This window comes from Rhamphochromis longiceps, linkage group LG12, assembly GCF_057381845.1.
Source record: "Rhamphochromis longiceps isolate RC_006_pf linkage group LG12, R_longiceps_female_GT1.1, whole genome shotgun sequence".
Classification (NCBI taxonomy): Eukaryota; Metazoa; Chordata; class Actinopteri; order Cichliformes; family Cichlidae; genus Rhamphochromis; species Rhamphochromis longiceps.
In genome coordinates, this window is record NC_140568.1 from 44,863,423 (window position 1) to 44,884,602 (window position 21,180).

The 21,180-nt window shown below is 44.6% G+C and overlaps 1 protein-coding gene across 2 annotated transcripts in view; it reads right to left on the bottom strand.

The window, feature by feature from the left end:
* Positions 1–498: 498 nt before the first annotated feature.
* The window catches only part of LOC146658116 (protein mono-ADP-ribosyltransferase PARP14-like), a 30,491-nt gene continuing 9,809 nt past the window's right edge, over positions 499–21,180 (bottom strand). For both annotated transcript variants that reach the window (XM_085426501.1, XM_085426502.1), the window contains 16 exons: positions 18,641–20,822; positions 15,507–15,689; positions 15,334–15,400; positions 14,331–14,567; positions 10,885–11,106; positions 9,298–9,403; positions 8,419–8,553; positions 7,766–7,828; positions 7,497–7,679; positions 6,645–6,848; positions 6,236–6,321; positions 5,448–5,683; positions 5,070–5,341; positions 4,791–4,936; positions 1,080–1,254; positions 499–981 (listed from right to left, as the gene is read on the bottom strand). In XM_085426501.1, coding sequence (XP_085282627.1) covers positions 701–981; positions 1,080–1,254; positions 4,791–4,936; positions 5,070–5,341; positions 5,448–5,683; positions 6,236–6,321; positions 6,645–6,848; positions 7,497–7,679; positions 7,766–7,828; positions 8,419–8,553; positions 9,298–9,403; positions 10,885–11,106; positions 14,331–14,567; positions 15,334–15,400; positions 15,507–15,689; positions 18,641–20,822 — 4,778 coding nt within the window. In that variant the 3' untranslated portion in view covers positions 499–700. The remainder of the gene's footprint in view (positions 982–1,079; positions 1,255–4,790; positions 4,937–5,069; positions 5,342–5,447; positions 5,684–6,235; positions 6,322–6,644; positions 6,849–7,496; positions 7,680–7,765; positions 7,829–8,418; positions 8,554–9,297; positions 9,404–10,884; positions 11,107–14,330; positions 14,568–15,333; positions 15,401–15,506; positions 15,690–18,640; positions 20,823–21,180) is intronic.

A 21,180-nucleotide genomic window follows, 5' to 3' on the forward strand; every position in this document is an offset into this window, starting at 1 on the left:
AAGTATTAATACAAATTACATTTTTGACTGGTTTGGCCTATTTGTTTGTTTTCAGGATTCTTCACTCAGTTTTGCACAGGTCTGGATGAAAATGTCATCCATGAGGTTTGGCTCAACTTTGAACTTGGAAGGATTATTTAGCAATGTGGGATTTCACATTCTGACTTGAATCAGAATCTAGTCAAGAACAGCTCTAGTTCTTTGTTACTTTGAAATTATTTTAAGGTTTGAGAAGACTGAGCAATAAACAATAATTTAGACGTATATTAACTTCACAGTAGTGCTCAGTGGAACTCTGAAAATGATCACTGTGGACATCCTCAGTCCTCTGATGAAGGGGAATGCTCTTCCATGACCAAAGCAGCATCTGAACTCATTATTAACAAATGTATCCAGTCAAAGCTCAAGTGACTAATTCACAACATGATCTGTAAACTCAAACATAACATTATCAACATGAAGCGTGTATGAAATAACCAACAAGAGACTCACTGATGGTTGTATTGTTACTTTAATGCTCCTTCAAACTGCATCTGATTAGATTTAAAGTACAAAGTGACACCTGCAGCAAGAAAAATAAAAGCAACAGCGCCCCCTTCAAAGACATACAGTGTCTTATATTATCTGACAGAGTTGATAGACTGAAGTTAAATTAAAACACCCGACTCCCAGACATGTTGCACAGTAGGAGCATGGCTCTTTATGTAAATGTGATGAGGTATTCTGGGTAGGCCTGGATATCATTGAAGACCACAAACATGGTTGGATTAGCAGCGTCATCTGTGACGCTGTCATACAGGTCTGAGGCACTCCCAGATTTGGGAGGAGGGGTGATCATGCCTTTTTGTCCTTGGGTGTAGTCTCCAACTAGAACTCTGGCCTGGTACATGCGCTTGTGTCCGCTGGTGTCGGGCGTGGCGTAGTTTCCTGCTGAATAGCAAGGGTCCGCAGCAAAGTAAGAGCCGTTGCCGTACATCGCAGCTGCAGACAGAGTGAACATATTAACTGAATAACTAATTAACAAACTAGTGTTAAAATATTCTACCCTTGTATGTGTGTACTGTGTGTGATGGCTTTACCATGTTTTCCTGCGTAGCTGCGGTTGAAGCCTTGTTTGTTGATCAGATGGATGGAGGTGTCAGTGGTGCCGTGAAACAGAAGCAGTTCATTGTTTGTGTGTTTATTCTTCACCTCCATTTGTTTCTTCATGATCTGGTAGTTCTGCCACAGTGACGGATTTTGGACTCGTTCGATCTGCCGACGTAATCCAAACACATCATGTTGGTGATTTTCGTCGAAGTACAATAACTCTTCTTACCTCTGTGTCTGCTCTCTAATGATTGTTGACAAAGTATTTATAATTTATTCAACATTCAAATTCTGCTGGCTTGAAATGATCCAAGGTGGCAAAGTCAAGGCTTCAAACTGGGAATGGAAAACCAATGGGTGATGTCACATGTCTAGGTCCAACACTACAGTTTATGCCTAACCAACTGAAGTTAAAGCTGAGACTTGGGAACTAATTTACTCTCCTTTTGTTTTCAAGATGGCGGCGCACGTAGTTGCAGCAGCTCAGTGTTCTACCGATCGATGCTATGTTTGGATAATTTTGTACGCCTTATGTTTGTTTTTGTGTTCTACCAGCCAAGCGAATAACATCTATAGCCGACATGATCTCCTCAAGATTGGAGTAAGCTACCGCGAGAGCGTGACTAGCAAATTTGTCCGCTTACACAAGATACCGGTGGAAATAGCGAGGAGTCCGGGCTCCCCATGGATTGTTATCCCTTCGGGGTGGAGGCGCAGGCGGCGTCGAGAGAGAAGGAGACGGCGAGGCTGCAGGGCCGGCGCGCTAGCCAGGCTACGGAGGCAGCCACTCAAACCACTGCTCCCCAGCCTATTCATCACAAATGCCAGATCCCTCGCGAACAAGTTGGACGAATTGAGATTGCAAATAGCAGCGAATAACTTCATCAAAGACTCATGCATCCTTCTTATCACTGAATCCTGGCTACATCAATCCATTCCAGACTCTGCTATTGAGCTAGCAGGCTATACCACACAGCGACATGACCGAACAGTGGACTCCGGTAAGCGCAAAGGAGGGGGGCTCTGTATGTATGTGAACAACAGCTGGTGTACCAACACAGTGATAATAGACCGTCACTGTTCACCGGACATTGAATATCTGACTGTTAAATGCAGGCCCATCTACCTACCTAGGGAGTTCACCGTTGTCATAATAACAGCTGTTTACATACCACCAGATGCTAATGCTAACTCTGCGATCGCACTCCTGCATACAAACATCAATAATAAACAGAGCACTTACCCTGACGCTGTACATATCGTAGCAGGGGACTTCAATCACGCAGACTTAAAAAGAGCAATCCCCAAATTCCACCAGCACGTCAAGTGTGCCACTAGGGGTGACAAGATTCTGGACAAAGTTTATTCCAACATCAAAATGGGCTACAGGGCCAGACCTTTGCCACATCTGGGTCAGTCTGACCACTTGTCACTGTTTCTAATCCCTGCATATGCCCCCCTCAAGAAAACTGCTCTTACCATCACAAAGAATATTACCATATGGCCAGAGGGTGCCTCTCAGCAGCTGCAGGACTGTTTTGACAGGACTAACTGGGATATCTTTGAACATCAGGACTTGGAAATGTTCACAGACAGTGTCCTCTGCTATATAAAACACTGCATAGACACTGTTACAGCAGTCAAACGGATCCGGGCTTATCCCAACCAAAAGCCCTGGATGACCCGGGAGGTCAGGCAGCTGCTGAAGGAGAGGAACATTGCGTTCAGGTCTGGCAACAGGGATTACTACACCACAGCCCGATCCAACCTGAAGAGAGGCATCAGAGAGGCAAAGGGGGACTATAGGAGGAGGATCGAGGACCATTTGAAGAGTAATACCAGCCGGCAGGTGTGGCAAGGCATCCAGCACCTAACCAACTATAAGATCAATCTCGGAGCTGCGGACGGTGACCTGGAGCTGGCAGAGGAGCTGAATATCTTCTTTGCCCGCTTTGAGACCAGGGTACCGGAGGTATTGGAGCCACAGCAGCAACACGCCACCCATAGCAGCACCACCCTCACCCTGGAAGAGCACGAGGTGAGGCGCATGCTGCAGGCTGTTAACCCGAGGAAGGCGGTGGGTCCTGATGGTGTGCCAGGTCGAATATTGAGGGATTGTGCAGGACAGCTGGCTGGGATCTTCACCAGGATTTTCAACAAATCCCTCGCACAGGCGACTGTCCCACTCTGCCTGAAGTCCTCCACCATAGTCCCCTTGCCTAAGAAGCCCCACATCACCGGCCTGAATGACTACAGACCGGTGGCACTCACCCCAGTGGTAATGAAATGCTTTGAGAAGCTGGTCCGCAGACACATCACAGCAGCCCTGCCCCGCAGCCTGGATCCACACCAGTTTGCCTACAGAGCAAACCGATCCACGGAAGACGCTGTAGCCACAGCACTCCATGCTGCATTAACTCACCTGGAAGAGCATGGTAGCTATGTGCGGATGCTCTTCGTGGATTACTGCTCAGCTTTTAACACCATCCTTCCACACAAACTGGTGGCCAAGCTACAAGACCTGGGGCTTCCATACAGCACCTGCATGTGGATCAATAGCTTCCTCTCGGGCCGTAGACAGAGAGTCAGAGTTGGCCATCACACATCCTCAGCCCTGAGTCTCAGCACTGGCTCACCCCAGGGCTGTGTGCTCAGTCCACTGCTCTACTCTCTCTACACACACGACTGCACTCCTCGCCACCACAGCAACATCTTTGTGAAATTTGCAGATGACACCACAGTGGTGGGGCTCATTTCCAAGGGAGACGAGTCTACGTACAGAGACGAGGTGGAGCAGCTGACGTCATGGTGTAAGGCCAATAACCTCCTCCTCAACACTTCAAAAACCAAAGAACTCATAATAGACTTCAGAAGGAAAAAGGCAGAGATCCAACCACTATTCATAAATGGGGACTGTGTAGAAAGGGTGGCAAGCTTCCGCTTCCTGGGAGTCAATATAGAGGAGAACCTTTCCTGGAGTGTGAACACCTCCGAGCTGCTGAAAAAGGCCCAACAGAGACTGTACTTCCTGAGAATTCTCAGGAGGAATAACATCACACAGAGACTGCTGGTGTCCTTCTACAGAGCCACCATTGAGAGTGTTCTAACTTACTGCATATGCATCTGGTACACTAGCTGCACAGGGGTTCAGAGGAAAGCACTCCAAGGGATCATTAACACCGCCCAAAAGATCACTGGCTGCCCTCTCCCCACACTGGAAGTTCTACACAACGCCCACTGTTTTTAAAAAGGCCCAAAACATCATAAAAGACACCTCACATCCTGGCCACTCCCTGTTCGAACTGTTGCCCTCAGGCAGACGGTACAGGGCAATCAGAGCAAGGACTAATAGACTCAAACACAGCTGTTATCCAACTGCAATAACACATCTGAATACTACAAAAAAATGTCCATCACGCCACTCTTGTGTTAATCTATGCACAGTCTGAAGCATGTGTGTGGGAATGTATGTGAATGTTTTACTGTTATATCTTATTAGTATTTTAAGTATTTTATTTATTGAATTTTATTGTTTTATTTATATTTTGATATTGCTAGGGATGATGCAATGATCGGGGACCATTCTTAATTTCGTTGTTCTCATGACAATGACAATAAAGTTTCTGATTCTGATTCTGAAAATATAGAATACTTCTGTGTACATCATACAGCCTGGTCTGTGTATTTATGACTGAACATACACTGATGATGTTGAGGTTGAGTCCGGTCTTCGTCAGTTCTTTCTCCACATCGTTGTATTCATTAGATGCTGGAGCCACAGCAAACAGCTTCAGCAGGTCGTCCTTCATGTCCTCCCAACATGAAGGCAAAGGCAGAGCGCTGGTACCTGCAGAACAAAAAGTAAAAACTCACCAGTGAAACTTTTCAGCCTTTTCTTGGTCCAATGCAAAACGTTGGACACATTGTTCTGTGTTCTTCCAGCAGGTTAAATGAGGACTACGTGCACATTACTGACTCACCTTTCAGGTCTTTTCGATGGAGCTCCACGTCATTACGTCCGTTTGCTGAAACTGCTTTTTCACGCGCTGGGTCGGCGGTGTACGCGTCATTGTTGATCTTGATCTTTGCTTTTTGTTTGGTCTTGAAAGCTTCCTCGAGGGTGAGGTTGGTGTTCATGCCAAAGGCCACCATTGACCCATTATGGTCCTTAAATTGCCATTCCACCAGTTCACTCATCTCCAAGGCCTTTTTCATCAAGGCCTCCGCCCGCTCCACCTTACGGATGATGTCCCTGAAGGTCATCAAATAAAAAGGTAAAGCAATACTTTAACATGTAACATGTTAAACCCAAGAATTATTACATGTCAATGGTTTATGTGGCTTTCCTGTTTTCTGACCTGATTGTAGACTCAGCAGTGAACACGTCTCTGGTCAGACCCTCCAGGTGGATCTCCGGGTCCTGGTCCTCTGCTCCTTTGTCCAGGCGGATGCTGACTGTCAGTTCTCTCTGCAGAGCCTTCAGCTTTTCCATGTCAGCCTGTGACAGCTGACTAATGCAGGGGTCAGAGATGGTTTTCTGTGCCTGCTCAGCCATAATCAGGTCATTAATCCTTTTCTTGGCCTGACTCGCTGCCTGCAGCATCAGACAAATGTGTGTTAATAACAGAGATTTAAAGACAATTTTATTTTAATTCTACTGAGTGTACTGGAACTATATCCTCGTGAGCAACACGTATACAGACCAGCAGTTACTTCAACTCAGTGTCTCTGATTATAGTTTTGGTTGCTCAGTTAGAAGCAGAGATTTTTCCTTTGATCTATATTTACGATGGTAATGAACCTCACTGTGATGAAAGACTTGACGAAGCTGAACTCTGAAGGAACTGTGGATTCATTCTCTAACAATGTTTTCTGAACTTTCGACCAAACAAGGAAATCTGTTTCTCTGCTGCTTTGTTATTTATGCTAAACTAGCCTCGAGCTCTGCATTACACATGTAGGAAGATCTGAGCTCAATATTAATAAAAGAAAGAGACAGTGTGTAATAATATATTTATGCCTGACTATTAAAGTAAAAAGACTATTTAAAGAAAGGGTTCGTCCTAAAATGCACTGACCTCTGTCTAGAAAGCAGACTTCCTGTAAAATAAATAAGAATGGAAACATAACATGAATGAATTTGTACCTTGTGGTCATCGGCACACAGCTGAAACACTGCGGGCTTAAACTCCTCCCTCTCCAGGACTAAGTCAGCAGTGATTGGCTGCTCTGCTGCAGCCCAAAAAACAAAGTTAGTCTAAAACAGCTCAAAATAACTGTTGTATTATAGCAAAGAGATCTGTGAATGTCACAGAGTCCAATCTCCATAAAACAATGTGCGAAAAATCCACAAAAACACTATACTGAAAAAAAAAAACATATAAACCATATTTTAATTGAGAATAGTAAAATATAATATATTTAAGACACTGTAGCAGTTTCTATTCTTAGATCTTCATCACTGACAGAGTGTTGTTCAAAGAAGAGCTGATGTAAAAAAGTGCATCAGCCTGAATGTGATTTATTGTTCACAGATTAAAAAAACAATGTAATACCTTCAGTTTTGCTAACGACACTCTTCTCCTCCACCCTCTCTTCCTGTCTCTTCTTCATGCTCATGTGGAAATGTTTCAGCATGGCCGTCTGGAAGATCAGGATCTTCACACTCTGAACAAACCTCGGCTGTTTCCTCTTCACAAACTGCACCACTGCATCCACCATGGCCTCAGCCACCTCTGAAGGGCTGGCCCCTCCCTGACCTGATGGGCAGACAAGGACCAAGTGATGATAATGATGATGATGAAAGGATGACAGCTTGTTAGATTCAGAATATGAGTTCCATTTCAATACAGTGCCAAGAAAAAGAGCTGGACAAATGAAACATACTGACTGAAAAACAGAAATAAATCAGTTAGAACACAGAGCACCAACAGTCCACCTCAGAGTCGTTTGTACTGTTGGAAAAAGCACTAATGTGACTGAGATGAGCGAGCATGGAGGAGCAGCAGAGATGGAAACTACCTCGCAGCAGTGAATCCACCGGACAGTTAGCTGCTCTAATCACACATCGCTGTAATCTGACATCACACAGAGTCGGTAGAAGGGAGCTGTGTTTCAACTTTGTATTAAAGACATTTTAGTGGCACAAACTCAGGTTTGTGAGAGTGGGGTGAAGTAAGGATGCTTCACATTGCTGCACAGTGAACCGAGTTGTGATGGAGGTGTAGCCTGTGGCTCTGCTGCAGGGGAGGGGTGGTGCAGGGAGGCTGGCAGGGCAACTGAGTCCACTCGACTAGTCGTGCTCTCACTATTTGCTGAGAGGGGAGAGAGCGCAGATGGCAACATCTGGAAAGCTGCTGCAAAGCCCGATACACTGGGACGCACAGCTGTGTGCATCATGTACAGACCTGTTCCCAGGGCTGGGAAGGCCACAGAGCTGAACTTTTTCTTCTCGCAGACCTTCAGCACCGAGTAAACCGTGTTTTTAATGCTTGCAGGGTCGTTCTGGCCGACGACGTGGACGATGTTCCTGCTGGGCAGCTGCCCGGCTGATGTCAGGATCATTGCAGGAGGCTGAGCCGTGGAACTCACTGCAGGGAGGAAACATCATTATGAGAAGTGTGAAGCATAGTGAGTCTAAAAAGGAAGTGAAAAGGCTGGAGCTTCATGTACACACCGAGCTGAGCGCACTCCTGCTCAACTGTTACTCCAGCACCGTCTAAGATCGCCTTGGACACTCCTGAGCAGCAATAAGAGGAGCGCAACAGGTGCAGTTAGTCAGATTTTGTTACACAGAAAAAACACGTTTATTTTCACAGAGTTAAATTTCACAGTTACCTCTGTCTCGTTCTCTTTATATGTGCATATTTTAAAAATAATAATTCTCTACCCGCCCTGCAGGCGACTTTTGGTTTGTTCCTAGGACTGCGCTGCTCTGGAATCTGCTGGAGCCTCCAGCCCAGTGTGACGGGCACTGCCCTGAGTGCTCTAAAGCACCAGACAGCAGAGGTGGACAAGCAGACGAAGACAGCTGTAGGAATGTAGCTACACCGAGTGACAGCACCATCAGGAAGAATGAGAAGCTGCAGAAGTACCAAGGGCTCAGAGAGGAGCTCGAGAAGATGTGGAGGGTGAAGGTAACGGTGGTCCCAGTGGTAAATGGAGCACTCGGTGCGGCGACTATCAACCTGGGCGAGTGGCTCCAGCAGATCCCAGGAACAACATCTCAGATCAGTCTTAGGAACGGCACAGATACTGCACAGCACCCTGAAGGAAGGTCCTACTCAGTGTCTTAACTGTTGTAGCCACAAATATAAAGTCAACACTCACCTGCTTTAAGGTTAAAGCTCTGATTGGAGGAATTGACAATGACATCACTGGCTTCCTTGGTAATGTCACCTGATGATGCCTCAAAGGTGAGTTGATCGATCTGCATCTGGTACACATCGAGGGTGGTGGACAAGACTGGGACAGAGAAATGTAGGCACACACACACACGCACAGGCACAGACACACACGCACAGACACACACACACAGACACGCACACACGCACGCGCACACACGCACGCGCACACACGCACGCACAGACACACACACGCACAGACACACACACGCGCACACACACGCACAGACACACGCACAGACACACACACACACGCACAGACACACACGCACACACACACGCGCGCGCACACACACACACACACACACACACACACACACAGTCTCTTTTATAACACTCACTTTTTCACACTCACACCTATTTAAAAATCCACAGTTGACCAACTCTTCCATATAATTAAACAGGAACAGACAGAGCTGCAGGTCTGAACCCAGGACCTGTAAAGTTAATGTGCCAATGAGCAAAGCACGACGTCGCCTCCTACAGGTTTTTCTAAAACTACACTAAAGGCATTAAAATAAGACCTTTTAATAACTGTCCACCCACCAACATTCACACAGAGTTTACTCTCTTCTGTCCAATGTGTTTAACATAAAGCTCATCAGCAACACCTGCTGGTTAAACTAGGCTCGCATACATCTTTAACGACATGAATTGTCACTGATGGTCACATCAGGCCACTTAGTGAAACTAAAACATCCTCAGTTTGTCCTGGCCAATCTCTGACCTGCTACATTAAGACTAAATAACCCGTGAACATCAGGTTAAACAGGATTCTGCTCTTTGGAGTTCTGATGGTTCTTACCTGAGGAGTGCTGTGATTGGTCGACAGCCTGTTGAGCTGGTACCTCATGAAAACCACGTGCTTCATGTTGGACGTTCCTCTGAGCGGTGAACTCTCTGGTGAAACACTGATAATATATTTCATGTGTTACGTTCATGCTGGTGATTTTTTGTTTTCACAGCACTGATGAAGCTGCTGTAACTGCAGCTCAGTGCAGAGAAAAAATAATAATGTATTATTAATAATAATAATAATTGTAATAAAATGTAAAATGTAATAATTAATTATTACATTAATGTAATAATGTAGTCTGATTTAATCTTTGTTGTTTTTGATTTTTCAGTTTTTATTGTCTTTTGTTGCTAAGTTTACATCATAGGTTTGTTCCTCCTGAAGCAGCATCAAATATATTCTCATACAGCTCTAATGAAATCAGCTGCTTGTATGCTTGACACTGCTGACAAAACATAATCCTGCTAATGTCATTACCTAAGAAATAAAAAGCATTGACTGCTTAATGGTGTACTTAAGAAAGTACAGCTGTCACCGAGCAGAAACGGGAGCTGGAAGCATGTAAATATAATAATAACCACTGCAGCCAAACAGAGCGCCTGACGAGCCCAGCTGTAAGTAAGCTGTTAAGACTCGACTGTACGCTGTGTTCCTGTTTCCTCTGAAACAATAAGCTCCGTTGGAGCCTTTCAACGCCTCTCTCTGTCTCTCGCTAACAAAGTCGACCCAGACAACAAAGTAAAGCTAGTTTTCAGCTACGAGCCGACACGAACCCGACGTATCAGCCAGAGGTCCCTTTACTACGGTTCGGAGCCGCTGACCTGTTTTATATACGCGCCGAATAGTTTCTATACGAGATCACTGCAAAAAGTGCAGCCTTACCTAATGTCCACCTACTGTTACTCATTATATTAAGATTTAAACATCTAGCTGGTGTTGGTGTGGAGAGTAACCTGCAGTAATAGTAATAAATCACACAGCAATAGAACATTCATGTAGTTGTGATACCATATTAAGTAATCCAAGGTATTCAGAATACGTTACTCTCACTGAGTAACGTAACACAATACGTTACAAAATACATTGTTCGGCATGTATTCTGTAATCTGCAGTGGAATACATTTTAAAAGTAACCTTCCCAACACTGAGAGTACAGCACTTCAGAGTCACACTGCTGTAAATTTGACAAGCTGAACACATTCTGTACTGCACAGGAGACACTGACAATGGTCTACAGCCGATGAGGATGCGCAACACAATGCGCTGTAAAAAAAAAAAAAAAAAAAAAAACCCAAAAAACAGGAAACATGCAAAATTGCACACAAAAAAAATCCACGGGCGGCTTAAGGTGAAGCGCGTTATAGCGAGGGACCACTGTACTAACAGTGTGTATCACCACTCAGTGTGGTTTTTGCTACCTGTAGCCACAAGCAGCTTCACCAGTTTGTGTGCTAAGCTAGGTGACGGTGTGACTGATCAGTGTCTGCCTGCACATTATGTGTCCATCTGTTTGTTGTGGGTTTGCTCGTCTCTAGTGCTCACTGTCAGAACATGATAAGCACTTAAACAGCTCCTATCAGAGAGTCACAAACTCACATCCACGGTTTGGCTGTCACTGGGGTGAACGACGATGACCACCTCTCTCAGACAGCGAGGGTTTCTGCTGCTGCTGTACGAGCGGATCTCTCTCAACAGGAGTTTGGACACCAGGGCTCTGGGGAAGCTCAGGTTTCCTGTCCCGATGGCTGGGAAGGACAACGATGCCATCTGACGTTTCTCAGCCTCCACCAGACAGTATCTGATGATGGACGTTAACTCCTGACAAACAGAGATAAGACATAAAGTGAAGCTGGACTTCAGTGACTGGGCAAGATACACAGTATGGTATGTGAACGACCAGGAACAAAAGTGGAGTTTTCAGTGGTGGTGAGGGGCGCAGAGTTTCTCCTGATGCATCCCTCAGTGGACGAGTGCATTAATGATGGTAAAAAAGCGTTTGGGGATAGAAAACAGTGATCGGATGAATGTGCGAGGCTTGTAGAAAGAATCTGGAGTTCTCAGAGTAGAGAAGTGCTATGTTAGTATCTCACACATGCTGGGGCTTATAAGAATAACAGAGTTTAAGAAAAGAAAAGAGAATAGAAACGGCTTTCTGTAGAAGAAATGCAGATGTCTGTGGGACACACTTTAAGTGTTTGTGCTGGGGTGTGGTCTGCAGTTCCTCTGCAGAGGTGGGGTGGTGCAGTGGGCTCAGGGGCAGTACTCGGTAGGCTGACGGGGCAGCTGAGCCTAACAGACTAATCATGCTCCTTAGTTCAGTGACAACAGCATCTGGAGTTGCTATGTGACCAGCGGGAGAACCTGCAATGAGTCACAAATGAACACGTTTCACTGCCCAAAATGTGTGTCCTGGTTCTTTCACGTTTGCACTGGTACAAAACCTAGTTGGGCATGTCGGACCCACAACCCACACAACTGGCCAGATGATGGTTTAGCTTGCTGTGATGCACAAGAAGCAGGTGGCGTTGCATCAAGTCCGGCTGGAGAAGCTGCAGGATAAAGCTGCACCGGATGGAGCCAGGCAATGACTCCCAGGCATTCCTGAAAATGTTCCAGGGGAAGCTCAGACGGCTGCCCTGAACTTGCCCTGAACCCCCCTCCTCTCGGAGGAGTTAAGTAGCCAGCAATTCCAAAAGCACCTTTGCGCCCGAGACCATTAATGGAGGTCCTGTTTGAGCGCATTGGCATGGACCTCATCAGGCCATTTAATAATAATGGATTGCATTTAAATAGACCCCTCAAAGCGCTTTACAATTCCACTATTCATTCACTCTCACGTTCACACACTGGTGGAGGCAGCTACAGGTGTAGCCACAGCTGCCCTGGGGCAGACTGACAGAAGCGAGGCTGCCATATCGCACCATCGGCCCTTCTGGCCAACACCAGTAGGCGGCAGGTGAAGTGTCTTGCCCAAGGACACAACGACCGAGACTGTCCGAGCCGGGGCTCGAACCGGCAACCTTCTGATTACAAGACGAACACCCAACTCTTCAGCCACGATCGCCCCGTTTCACTGGCATGCATGCGGATATTGCTTTGTAATAATTCTGGTAGATTATGCAGTGTGATATCCCAAAGCTGTGCCGCTGTGCACCAGTTCTGCACAGAACGTGGTGTTTCTGGTCATCTCACAAGCATCTCAGACAAAATTCGAAAGAGATACTGACTGACCAGGACACGTCATTCATGTCTCACACACTCAAAGAGCTTTAGAAATTATTGGGCATTAAGTCTGTTTGGATGGCATCTGTCGCCTTCAGATTGGTGGGCTGTTGCAGCTCAATAAGACTTAAAGTCCATGATTCATACGTTCATTCACGAGGATGAATGCAATTGGGATTGCTGGTTGGACCTTCTGTTGTTTGCAGGGCGTGAGGTGCACTGCAAACAACAGACAATCCTGAGACCCCCACAGGATCGTCTCCCTTTGAGTTACTGTTTGGCATAAAGCCGCGGGGGTGTTGGACCTGATTAAAGGAAACTGGAAGGAAGGTCGGCGCCCAGCTATAATTGAAATTCAATATGTTCTGGACCTGAGAGCAAAACTGCACACATTGGGAAGGTTATCACAGCAAAATTTGTCCCAGGTCCAGCAATGTCAACAGCACCTGCACAACAGAGGGGCTAGACTCATTTTCCCTGGACATAAAGTGCTTGTATTACTCCCGTCTTCTAGCTCAAAATTACTTGCCAACTGGCACGGAGCCTTTGTGGTCACACGGTAGGTGGGGGACGTAGACTATGAGGTGGTATGGTCAGACAGGGGAGGAACTTGTATATCACCTCAACCCCCTCAAAGCATGGAGAGAGGCTTCTCTGGTGAGCCTGGTGAAGAAGAGAGATGAGTTGGAGGTGCAAAATTCCACCATTCCCACCTCCTGGACTTGTTAGGCACTGCAAGTTTTTAAAAAACAAACAAACCCTGGATTTAACCAAGGGCTACTGGCAGATGCCCTTGTCTGCAGAGTCTAAGGAAAAACTGTCCTTCTCCACTCCGTACAGTTTGCACCAATTGGTTACACTTCTGTTCGGCTTGTTCGGAGCGCTGGTCTCACACCTCATGGACCAGGTGCTGCTTATGCCTGCTGCCTACTTGGATGACGCTATCATTCAGAGTGACACCTGGGCAGAGCATGTGCAGCGGGTGGCCACAGTCCTGGAGTCCCTGAGCCAGGTGGGGCTCATGGCCAACCCAAAGAAGTGTGTGGTTTGAGGGAGAGAGGTAGAGTATATCGGGTACCACTTGGGAGGTGGACAGATGCGCCCCTTAGATGGTGGTTCTTGGAACTGGCTGGTTATTAAGACCGTCTTGTTCCAAACTTTGCAAACCTGACCAGCCCCTTGACCAAAATGGTTCCCCAGATCTGGTCCAGTGGATGGAGCTTTTGTGTGGTTTAAAAAGGTTCTTTGTGGGAGCCCCTGTCTCACACATGTAACTTCTACTTCCCTTTCGTTCTGTAGATGGATGTCTCAAACAGAGGGCTGGGGGCAGTTTTGTCACAGCAGGTAAGGCGGGTTGACTGCCCTGTAGTCTACATCAGTCGGAGGCTGTCGGAGAGGGAGGCCAGGTACAGCATGGTGGAGAAAGAGTGTCTGGCAATCCAGTGGGCAGTCAGCTCTCTTTGTTATTGCATCCTGGGACACTTATTCACCCTCCGCTCAGACCACGCCCAGCTGCAATGGCTCCACCACATGAAAGATGCCAACGCCCAGATAACCCAGTGGTATTTGTCCACAGTCATTTAAGTTCATGGTGGTCCAAAGGGGTGATAGGCTGGGAGAGGGTAGGGTGGTGCAGTGGGCTCAGGGGGCAGTGACCAGCAGGCTGACAGGGCAGCTGAGCCTAATAGACTATTCACGCTCTCCTTATTTCAGTGGCATCAGGACCCAGAGCTGGTGTGTGTGCGACCAGCAGCTGGAAAGCTAAACTGTGTATCCTGGGTCCTTCATGTTTACAGTGTCCAACCTTTATTAGGCCTCACCTCCTCTGCCTGGCCGCCTCCTTTGTCCCAGAAAGGACAAACAGCGTGAAAGACTTTCTGGCATCTGAGGTTGTAGCCGTCAGTGACGACAACATCACCGTATCGCAGCGTGTTCCTTCTGGCTTCAGAGTAGATGGCGTCCTGCAGACTGCTTCCAGCTGCTGACAGGATGGCTTTGGACACAGCTCCCTGGTTCAGTTTCATGTCCTCTGAGATGGTGTTGACGATGACGTCAGTCTGTGGAACAAAAGTAAAATCACAAAAAGCTTGGTAAATGAAAGTCAGTTTTAAGAAAAAAATCAAAAATATCTCATTATTTTTGCCTTAAAAAGGCCGAGACACTAAATGTCTGCAAACTACAGTATATAAAATACACAAACTGTACAGTCTTCCATAAAAATATTGCAGTATAAATTCTTAATTATGTGATCAGATTTGTATGTGCCTTCGTTGTTCCTGCTGATAAAGGTGTGTAGCTTTGTTCTTAATTAATATCTTATTTCTGGCTGATGGTTTTGCCCACCTGATATAGAAAGACCAGGAAATGTATCCAGGCATTTTGACATGTTAATCAAATTATAGTTAAATGAGCAAAGTTTGAGTCGTGTCTGAAACATGTGACACCTTCACACGAGTCAATTAAAAACATAAAGCAGCTTTCAAATTGGAATCAGTGGATGTTTGAATGTGCTGTATTTATCAATGCACTAATGTACAAAAGTCTTTGATGAGCATTCCTTTGTAAACTCAGCATTCAAATGAATTTATGTAGTAAGCTCATTTGGCCCTGTGGTGAACACTGTTGTGGTGTTCAGCAGAACAGAAACTCCACAAAAACATGAAAAGACAGCGACAGATTGAAAAAATACTGCATAAACCAGAATTTACTTTTAATCCTGGTTTAAAGATGCATGTAAGCCAAATCTATCCCTTCATGTTGTAATTACATGAACATTTACAGAATCCTCTAAACTATGATCCAAATGACAGCAGAGGTACTCACAGTCTGGTCCTGAATGTTTCCCTTACATAAAATGATCTTCAGCCCCTCAGCTGTGGTCTGCTCCAACCTACATCCAATCAGATAACAGGACTGATGATATCAAAGAGGCCTCATGGACATGAGGTCATCAAGAGTGTGACAAAACCAAAGAAATAGAAGGGGAACCACCTTACCCTCCATGCTCTCTATGGCTGATTTGTTGCTTGGGGCTCAGGCCTCCCCTGTTACCGTGATGATTTCCTCCTCTTCCACCTCCTCTTCCACCGCCTCTTCCTTCTTCTCGCTTTTCATTACACCAGCTGGCATCATGTGATTGGTTCTGACCTCTGCCTCTGCCTCGACCCCGCTTATGTCCACTAGGAAGTAATGACAATTTTAAATACTTTCCAAATGACTCCAATTTGACTGAATACTTAAGCAGCCATTTAAAGTTAATAATAGCTGCTCAGCCATCTTTGTGGATTAGGAAGCCATAAACCATAAATCTGACCAATAAATTGATATAATCTTTCTCAACTAGCTCAGCATCAACAAAGTTTACTGAAAAGATTTAAAGAAATAGTTTTATTTTGGGGGATTGTGGATATAGATTACCTCCATGCTGTCAGGTATACAGAAGTGCTTATACACTTATACAACAGACAAAATCCAAATAAGGACGTTACATGGAGCTGGATATTGTTACCTGTGATCATGAGCTTGATGAGTATCAATGTTAAGATTAGAGATGGCACGATACCACTTTTTTATGTCCGATACCGATACCGATATCATAAATTTGGATATCTGCCGATACCGATATGAATCCGATATAGTGTTTTTTAATCAACAAAACTGTTTTTTAAAATATCTTGCTGCATTTTGTATAAGTTCATACTCAAGTTTAAAACAACAACTACACTAAAGCTATTCTGTTATACCTGTATGCAAAAAAAAATATTTCATAGTTCAGCAATACTGATCAATAGGGCTGCTCGATTATGGCAAAAATGATAATCACGATTATTTTCACTGAAATTGAGATCACGATTATTTGACGATATTTATTTAACCCTTTAAGACCTACTATAGAACCAAGTCCACCAGAGCTTATATTATTTTTATTTTTTTTTTTTTACATGCTGTAGTGCCATTTGTGGGAGCATTTCAAGTTGCTATACATCAATACAACCATTATAGCCCAGATTTTAATAATATGTATGCATTAAGTGCATAGTAATTACATAAATTGCAAAAAAGTGCAATAAACTACAAAAAAAATTGAAAATCGCTTTTGTTTTGTTTACATATATTTCTACTTGGAGAAGTTTAAGAGGTTTATCCCTCAAAACTTTAAATACAATAAAGTTGCAAAAAATAGTTTCCCACCACAGGAAATTTATTTTGAGTGTCTTCATAGTTTTATTTTGGAGATACAGCAATTTTTATATACTGCAGGAAAAACAAAAAACAATCCTATGATGCAAATTTGCAAAGAAAACAGCATGTGCATCATTTCACTGTGGGAAGTGTTACGAACAGCTGATAGGATCGGCAAAGCGTGTTTCTGGAATATTATGTTTTTGTTCCTGCAAGCGCTTTTTATGCAATTTTTGCAAAGCTATATGTGGAACGAAACCGTGACTGAGGACAAGCTGATGGCATAAAATGTAAGTACAACTCCTCCGGTTTCATATGCAAAACAAATTATTGCGCTAGCTTACACATTCAGGTTCTACGGGGATTTAAAAATAGTTACACAAAACAGAGCGTGCTGCTCTGACCGGCTTTAAAGGGTTAACAATGACTTTAAAAAAATAATATAAAATAGTGTGCAACACCACTGAAGTTTTTTTTTTTTTTTAAACTCTCTTTTCAACCAACGGCAGTCACTCTCCAAATAACTTCTGCTTAGCTTTCCGAGCTTCCCTCGGGTCCTCTTAATCAGCGGTCTCCAACCTTTTTTGCGCCACGGACCGGTTTATGCCCGACAATATTTTCACGGACCGGCCTTTAAGGTGTCGCGGATAAATGAGGGAGGGGCTAATAATCGGCTCAGTCATTTTTAATGATTGTTGAAAGCCCAGATCGTAATCGTGATTAAAATTCGATTAATTGAGCAGCCCTACTGATCAATCTAATAAACTTAAACCTACACCATCCTCCCTATTCTGGTATTTTAAAGAGTACTTAGCATAAATATTAAGCAACCTAACTAATAGGGTTCCAACTCCCAGCAACAACAAAAATAAATAAATAAAAAATAGGGAACCACCCCTCACGCTCCACCTCATGATGCTTAATCGACATAATCAACCTTAATTTGATGCAGTGTGAAAAAAAATGCACAGAAATCAATTATTTTTCAAGAAATATTAAATAGATTCAACATCTTTCTTCAACAGAATTGCAGACTGCACAGATGGTACCTTCCCAAAGGAAAAAGTACTATAGCTTACTAGGGTATATATATTAGACTTAATAGTCACTATATACAGTAATTGACTTCTATTCCTTTTACATCAGATTAAAACTTTGGGTGTCAGATAATTATTTATTAAAAGCTAGACATTTTAAATGAGAATAAGAAAGAAAAGTATGTCTTTGTGCCCCCTTTTCCCTGTTAATGCCCTATCGGCCCCCCTGGCTAAACTTTGCTAGATCCGCCCCTGCACAGTTACCAGCGTCAGCTACGTAGAAAAAGATCCTGGTGTAGAAAGTAATATTAAATAAATTCTAACAACAGCTTATCAAGCTTAAACGTGCTGCTGTTGTTCAGCCGCTGGTTTCCTCTTTCTGGTGCAAAGTGGGCCAAAAACAAACAAGAGAGACAGACTCGCGACAGAAAAGCCGATCAGCTGATCGTTAAGCAGTTTCATGATTGAAGTAGCAGCCGGAGAGCGAGAGGCAGTCGCTTGTTAAGCTTAACGCAGGAATGCTTTACAAACATTCAGAGATGGACTTACACACTTGCTTTACTTCTCTCGGGATAACTTTGTCGGAGATGAAATGCCGGGTTGCTAGCGAAGCTCCACATGCTATCCAGACCACCGACAGGTCCCGCATGCCACAGCCGCTCTATCACGTGATGCATACTGCTCCAACGTGCTAACGTTCTGAGGTGAGTTACGGCGTGTTGCAAGTTTTGTGAGGTGCTTTCGTGATATTTAATGGATCGGATTACATTTTTTTTATTTTTCTCCGATATCCGATCCAGTAATTTAGGTCAGTATCGGACCGCTACCGATACGTAATATCGGATCGGTCCATCTCTAGTTAAGATGTTTACAGTAAAAGTTCATTATTAAAAAAGGTTTAAAAAAATTACCCTGAAGCCCCTGTTCGTTTCCCGCCTGCTTGCTGTGGGATGGTCATTGTAGGTCTGAGGTCAGAGAACTCCTTGCTCACAGCTGTGGCCATGACTCTGACGGTCGTATCGTTGTTGTCCACCAGGTGAATCTCAGTTAATGATCTCAGACCTTGTGGGCTGTCACAGTGCTCCCGAACTGCCTGGGCTATGGTCTCAGCACAGAGGTCAACAGGGAAACCAAAGATGCCCGAGCTGATCGCTGGCAGTGCAATGCTGGAGCAGTTGGCCATCTCTGCTTGTCTCAGACTTTCTCTAACTGCAGTCTTCAGGCGTGACACTGACGTCTTCCTGTCAAAGTCAGAGAATCGTGGACCAACTGCATGGACAACATGTTTGCAAGGCAGGTTATATGCATCTGTTATGATGGCGTCACCAGGACGTAGACGTCCATTTTTAGCAACGTAGTCGCTGCTTTCTTTCTGCAGCTGTGGTCCTGCAGCCTTTAGCAGTGCCAAAGCCAGGCCACCAATGTGGTCTAAGTCCTCATTAGCTGCATTGACCACAGCATCCACACCAAAGCTGCAGATGTCCACCTTACTGACAGAAATCAGAACTCCACTGATGGTCTGCACTTCACAATAACAAAGGGTAGTTTCTTCTTCATAATTCGCAGCTTCTTCTTCTTCTTCAATCTCTGGACGAAGGAAGACCGCACATCTTACCTCATTCATTAATGTAGACAGTAACATTTTTCCTTGGTTTTGGAAATATTTCTTTGCTCCTGGCTTGTCCACAGTTAAGGTGTCAGTAAAGAGAGCACTGGCCAGTTCCCTAAAGCAGGATTTGGCTTTCTGGACATGAAGACGAGCGCCAAGGATGCTGATGCCCTGCTTCTGTACATAAAACCTTACTGATACATGATTATCTTTAACAATACTGGACCACTCCTTTGATTTTTTCCTTTTAATAAACAAAACAACAGCACAGGATTGGAGACGAATGGTTTCTTGGACTTGTGAATGGCTTGCAATAAACTCCCTCAGACTCTGGCTGACCTCTTTCACTGGATTCACAAAACCCGCCACTGTTATTTTGTTTCTTCTTTCTGGATGCATCTCAATGGCAACCGTTTTTTTCTTGGATAGGTTGTAGGTATCCAGCAGCTTTTGCTTCAGGTGGCCCCAGGTGGGATGTTTTAGAACTTTTTGGTCTTCCACTTCTACAATCTGATGAGCCAAAGCAGCCTTCATCTTACTTTCTGCATCAACAAGGGCTCTGTCAGAACTCCCCAACAGGAGAAGCCCTTTGCTTTCAATGGTGTAGATTGCACTGATGCCTTGAGATGTGAACAGATCCTGGGACAAGTCCATGGGATCTAATGTTCTGAGAAAGTCTAGAAGACATGGGGGGACATTCTGTTGTTTCTTACTCATATTCATTATCTTCTCAGAGATCCATGACTTGGTCTTGTAGAACTCCGCAGTGAGTCCTGTAATGGTTAACTTCTGGGTGCCTTCATCATAAGAGAGTTTCATCTCAGGAGAAATGTCCAGAGCAGCTGTCTGGAGCCCCTCCTGCTTCAGGATGTAGAACATCGCAGGGGACAAAATCATTTCCTCAGAGATGCTGTTTGTCTGTCGTTCAATGTGACTCATGGCTTTCAGAAGAATCTTCTCCACAGGAGCCCTGATTCGTTTTATATCATCAGCTCGGCCAGCAACAGTCAGAACCCCTTGTGATGCATCCAGCACCAGGATGGCATCTTCCTTCACAACTGAACGGACATCTTTCTGTGCAGCTGTCCATCCCGGTGCATTTACGTGACATATGAATGCTGTGTACTGAGACATCAGGCGACGGAAGGCCTCTTGGGCCTTACTCATCCAGCTTTCTACATGTTCTGCTGTCAGACCTTGCTGCCTCAAAAACTCCGGCACAGGGCTGAGTTTCACGTTGGGGAAATTCAAATCCACTCTGCAGAAATGTGGACGCATCTGATCATTGATGTGTTCTGATAGTTTCTTCTCCACAAGGAATTTCCAGATAACGTGGTGAACACGCTCTGTAAAGGGCTCGGGCATCTTCCATGTTGGGCGTTCTTTGGCGTACAAGGCGGTTCCCAGTGACTCGTAGTATGGATATACCTTCACTGTGATAGACTTCATCTCGAGGTCTTTTTTAACGCAAATCTTTTCCACAACTGCAGCAAACAAGAAGCAGAGAAGCAAAGGTTAGATAAGTGGTTACTCTGCGGTTCTGAACTTTCTTTATCTGACAAATATCATTTTTCTACAACACTTTTCATCTTCAAATTACTTCAGTTAAACACATTTCAGATTGGATCTAGACTTTTTACAGTTTCTCAGTCATTGTTAGCTAACTGTTTCAGTCATTTGTACACTACTTCTAAGTACAACAGGCATTAATCTAAAGCATTTTTTATTTTATTTTATTAACTTTAGTAATAACTGATTTCTTTGCCTCTAAGTTCAGGTTCACTTTAAAAAACTGGAAAAGCTGACCTAATATTTCCTAAGTGAAGCTAGCTGCCTCAGACG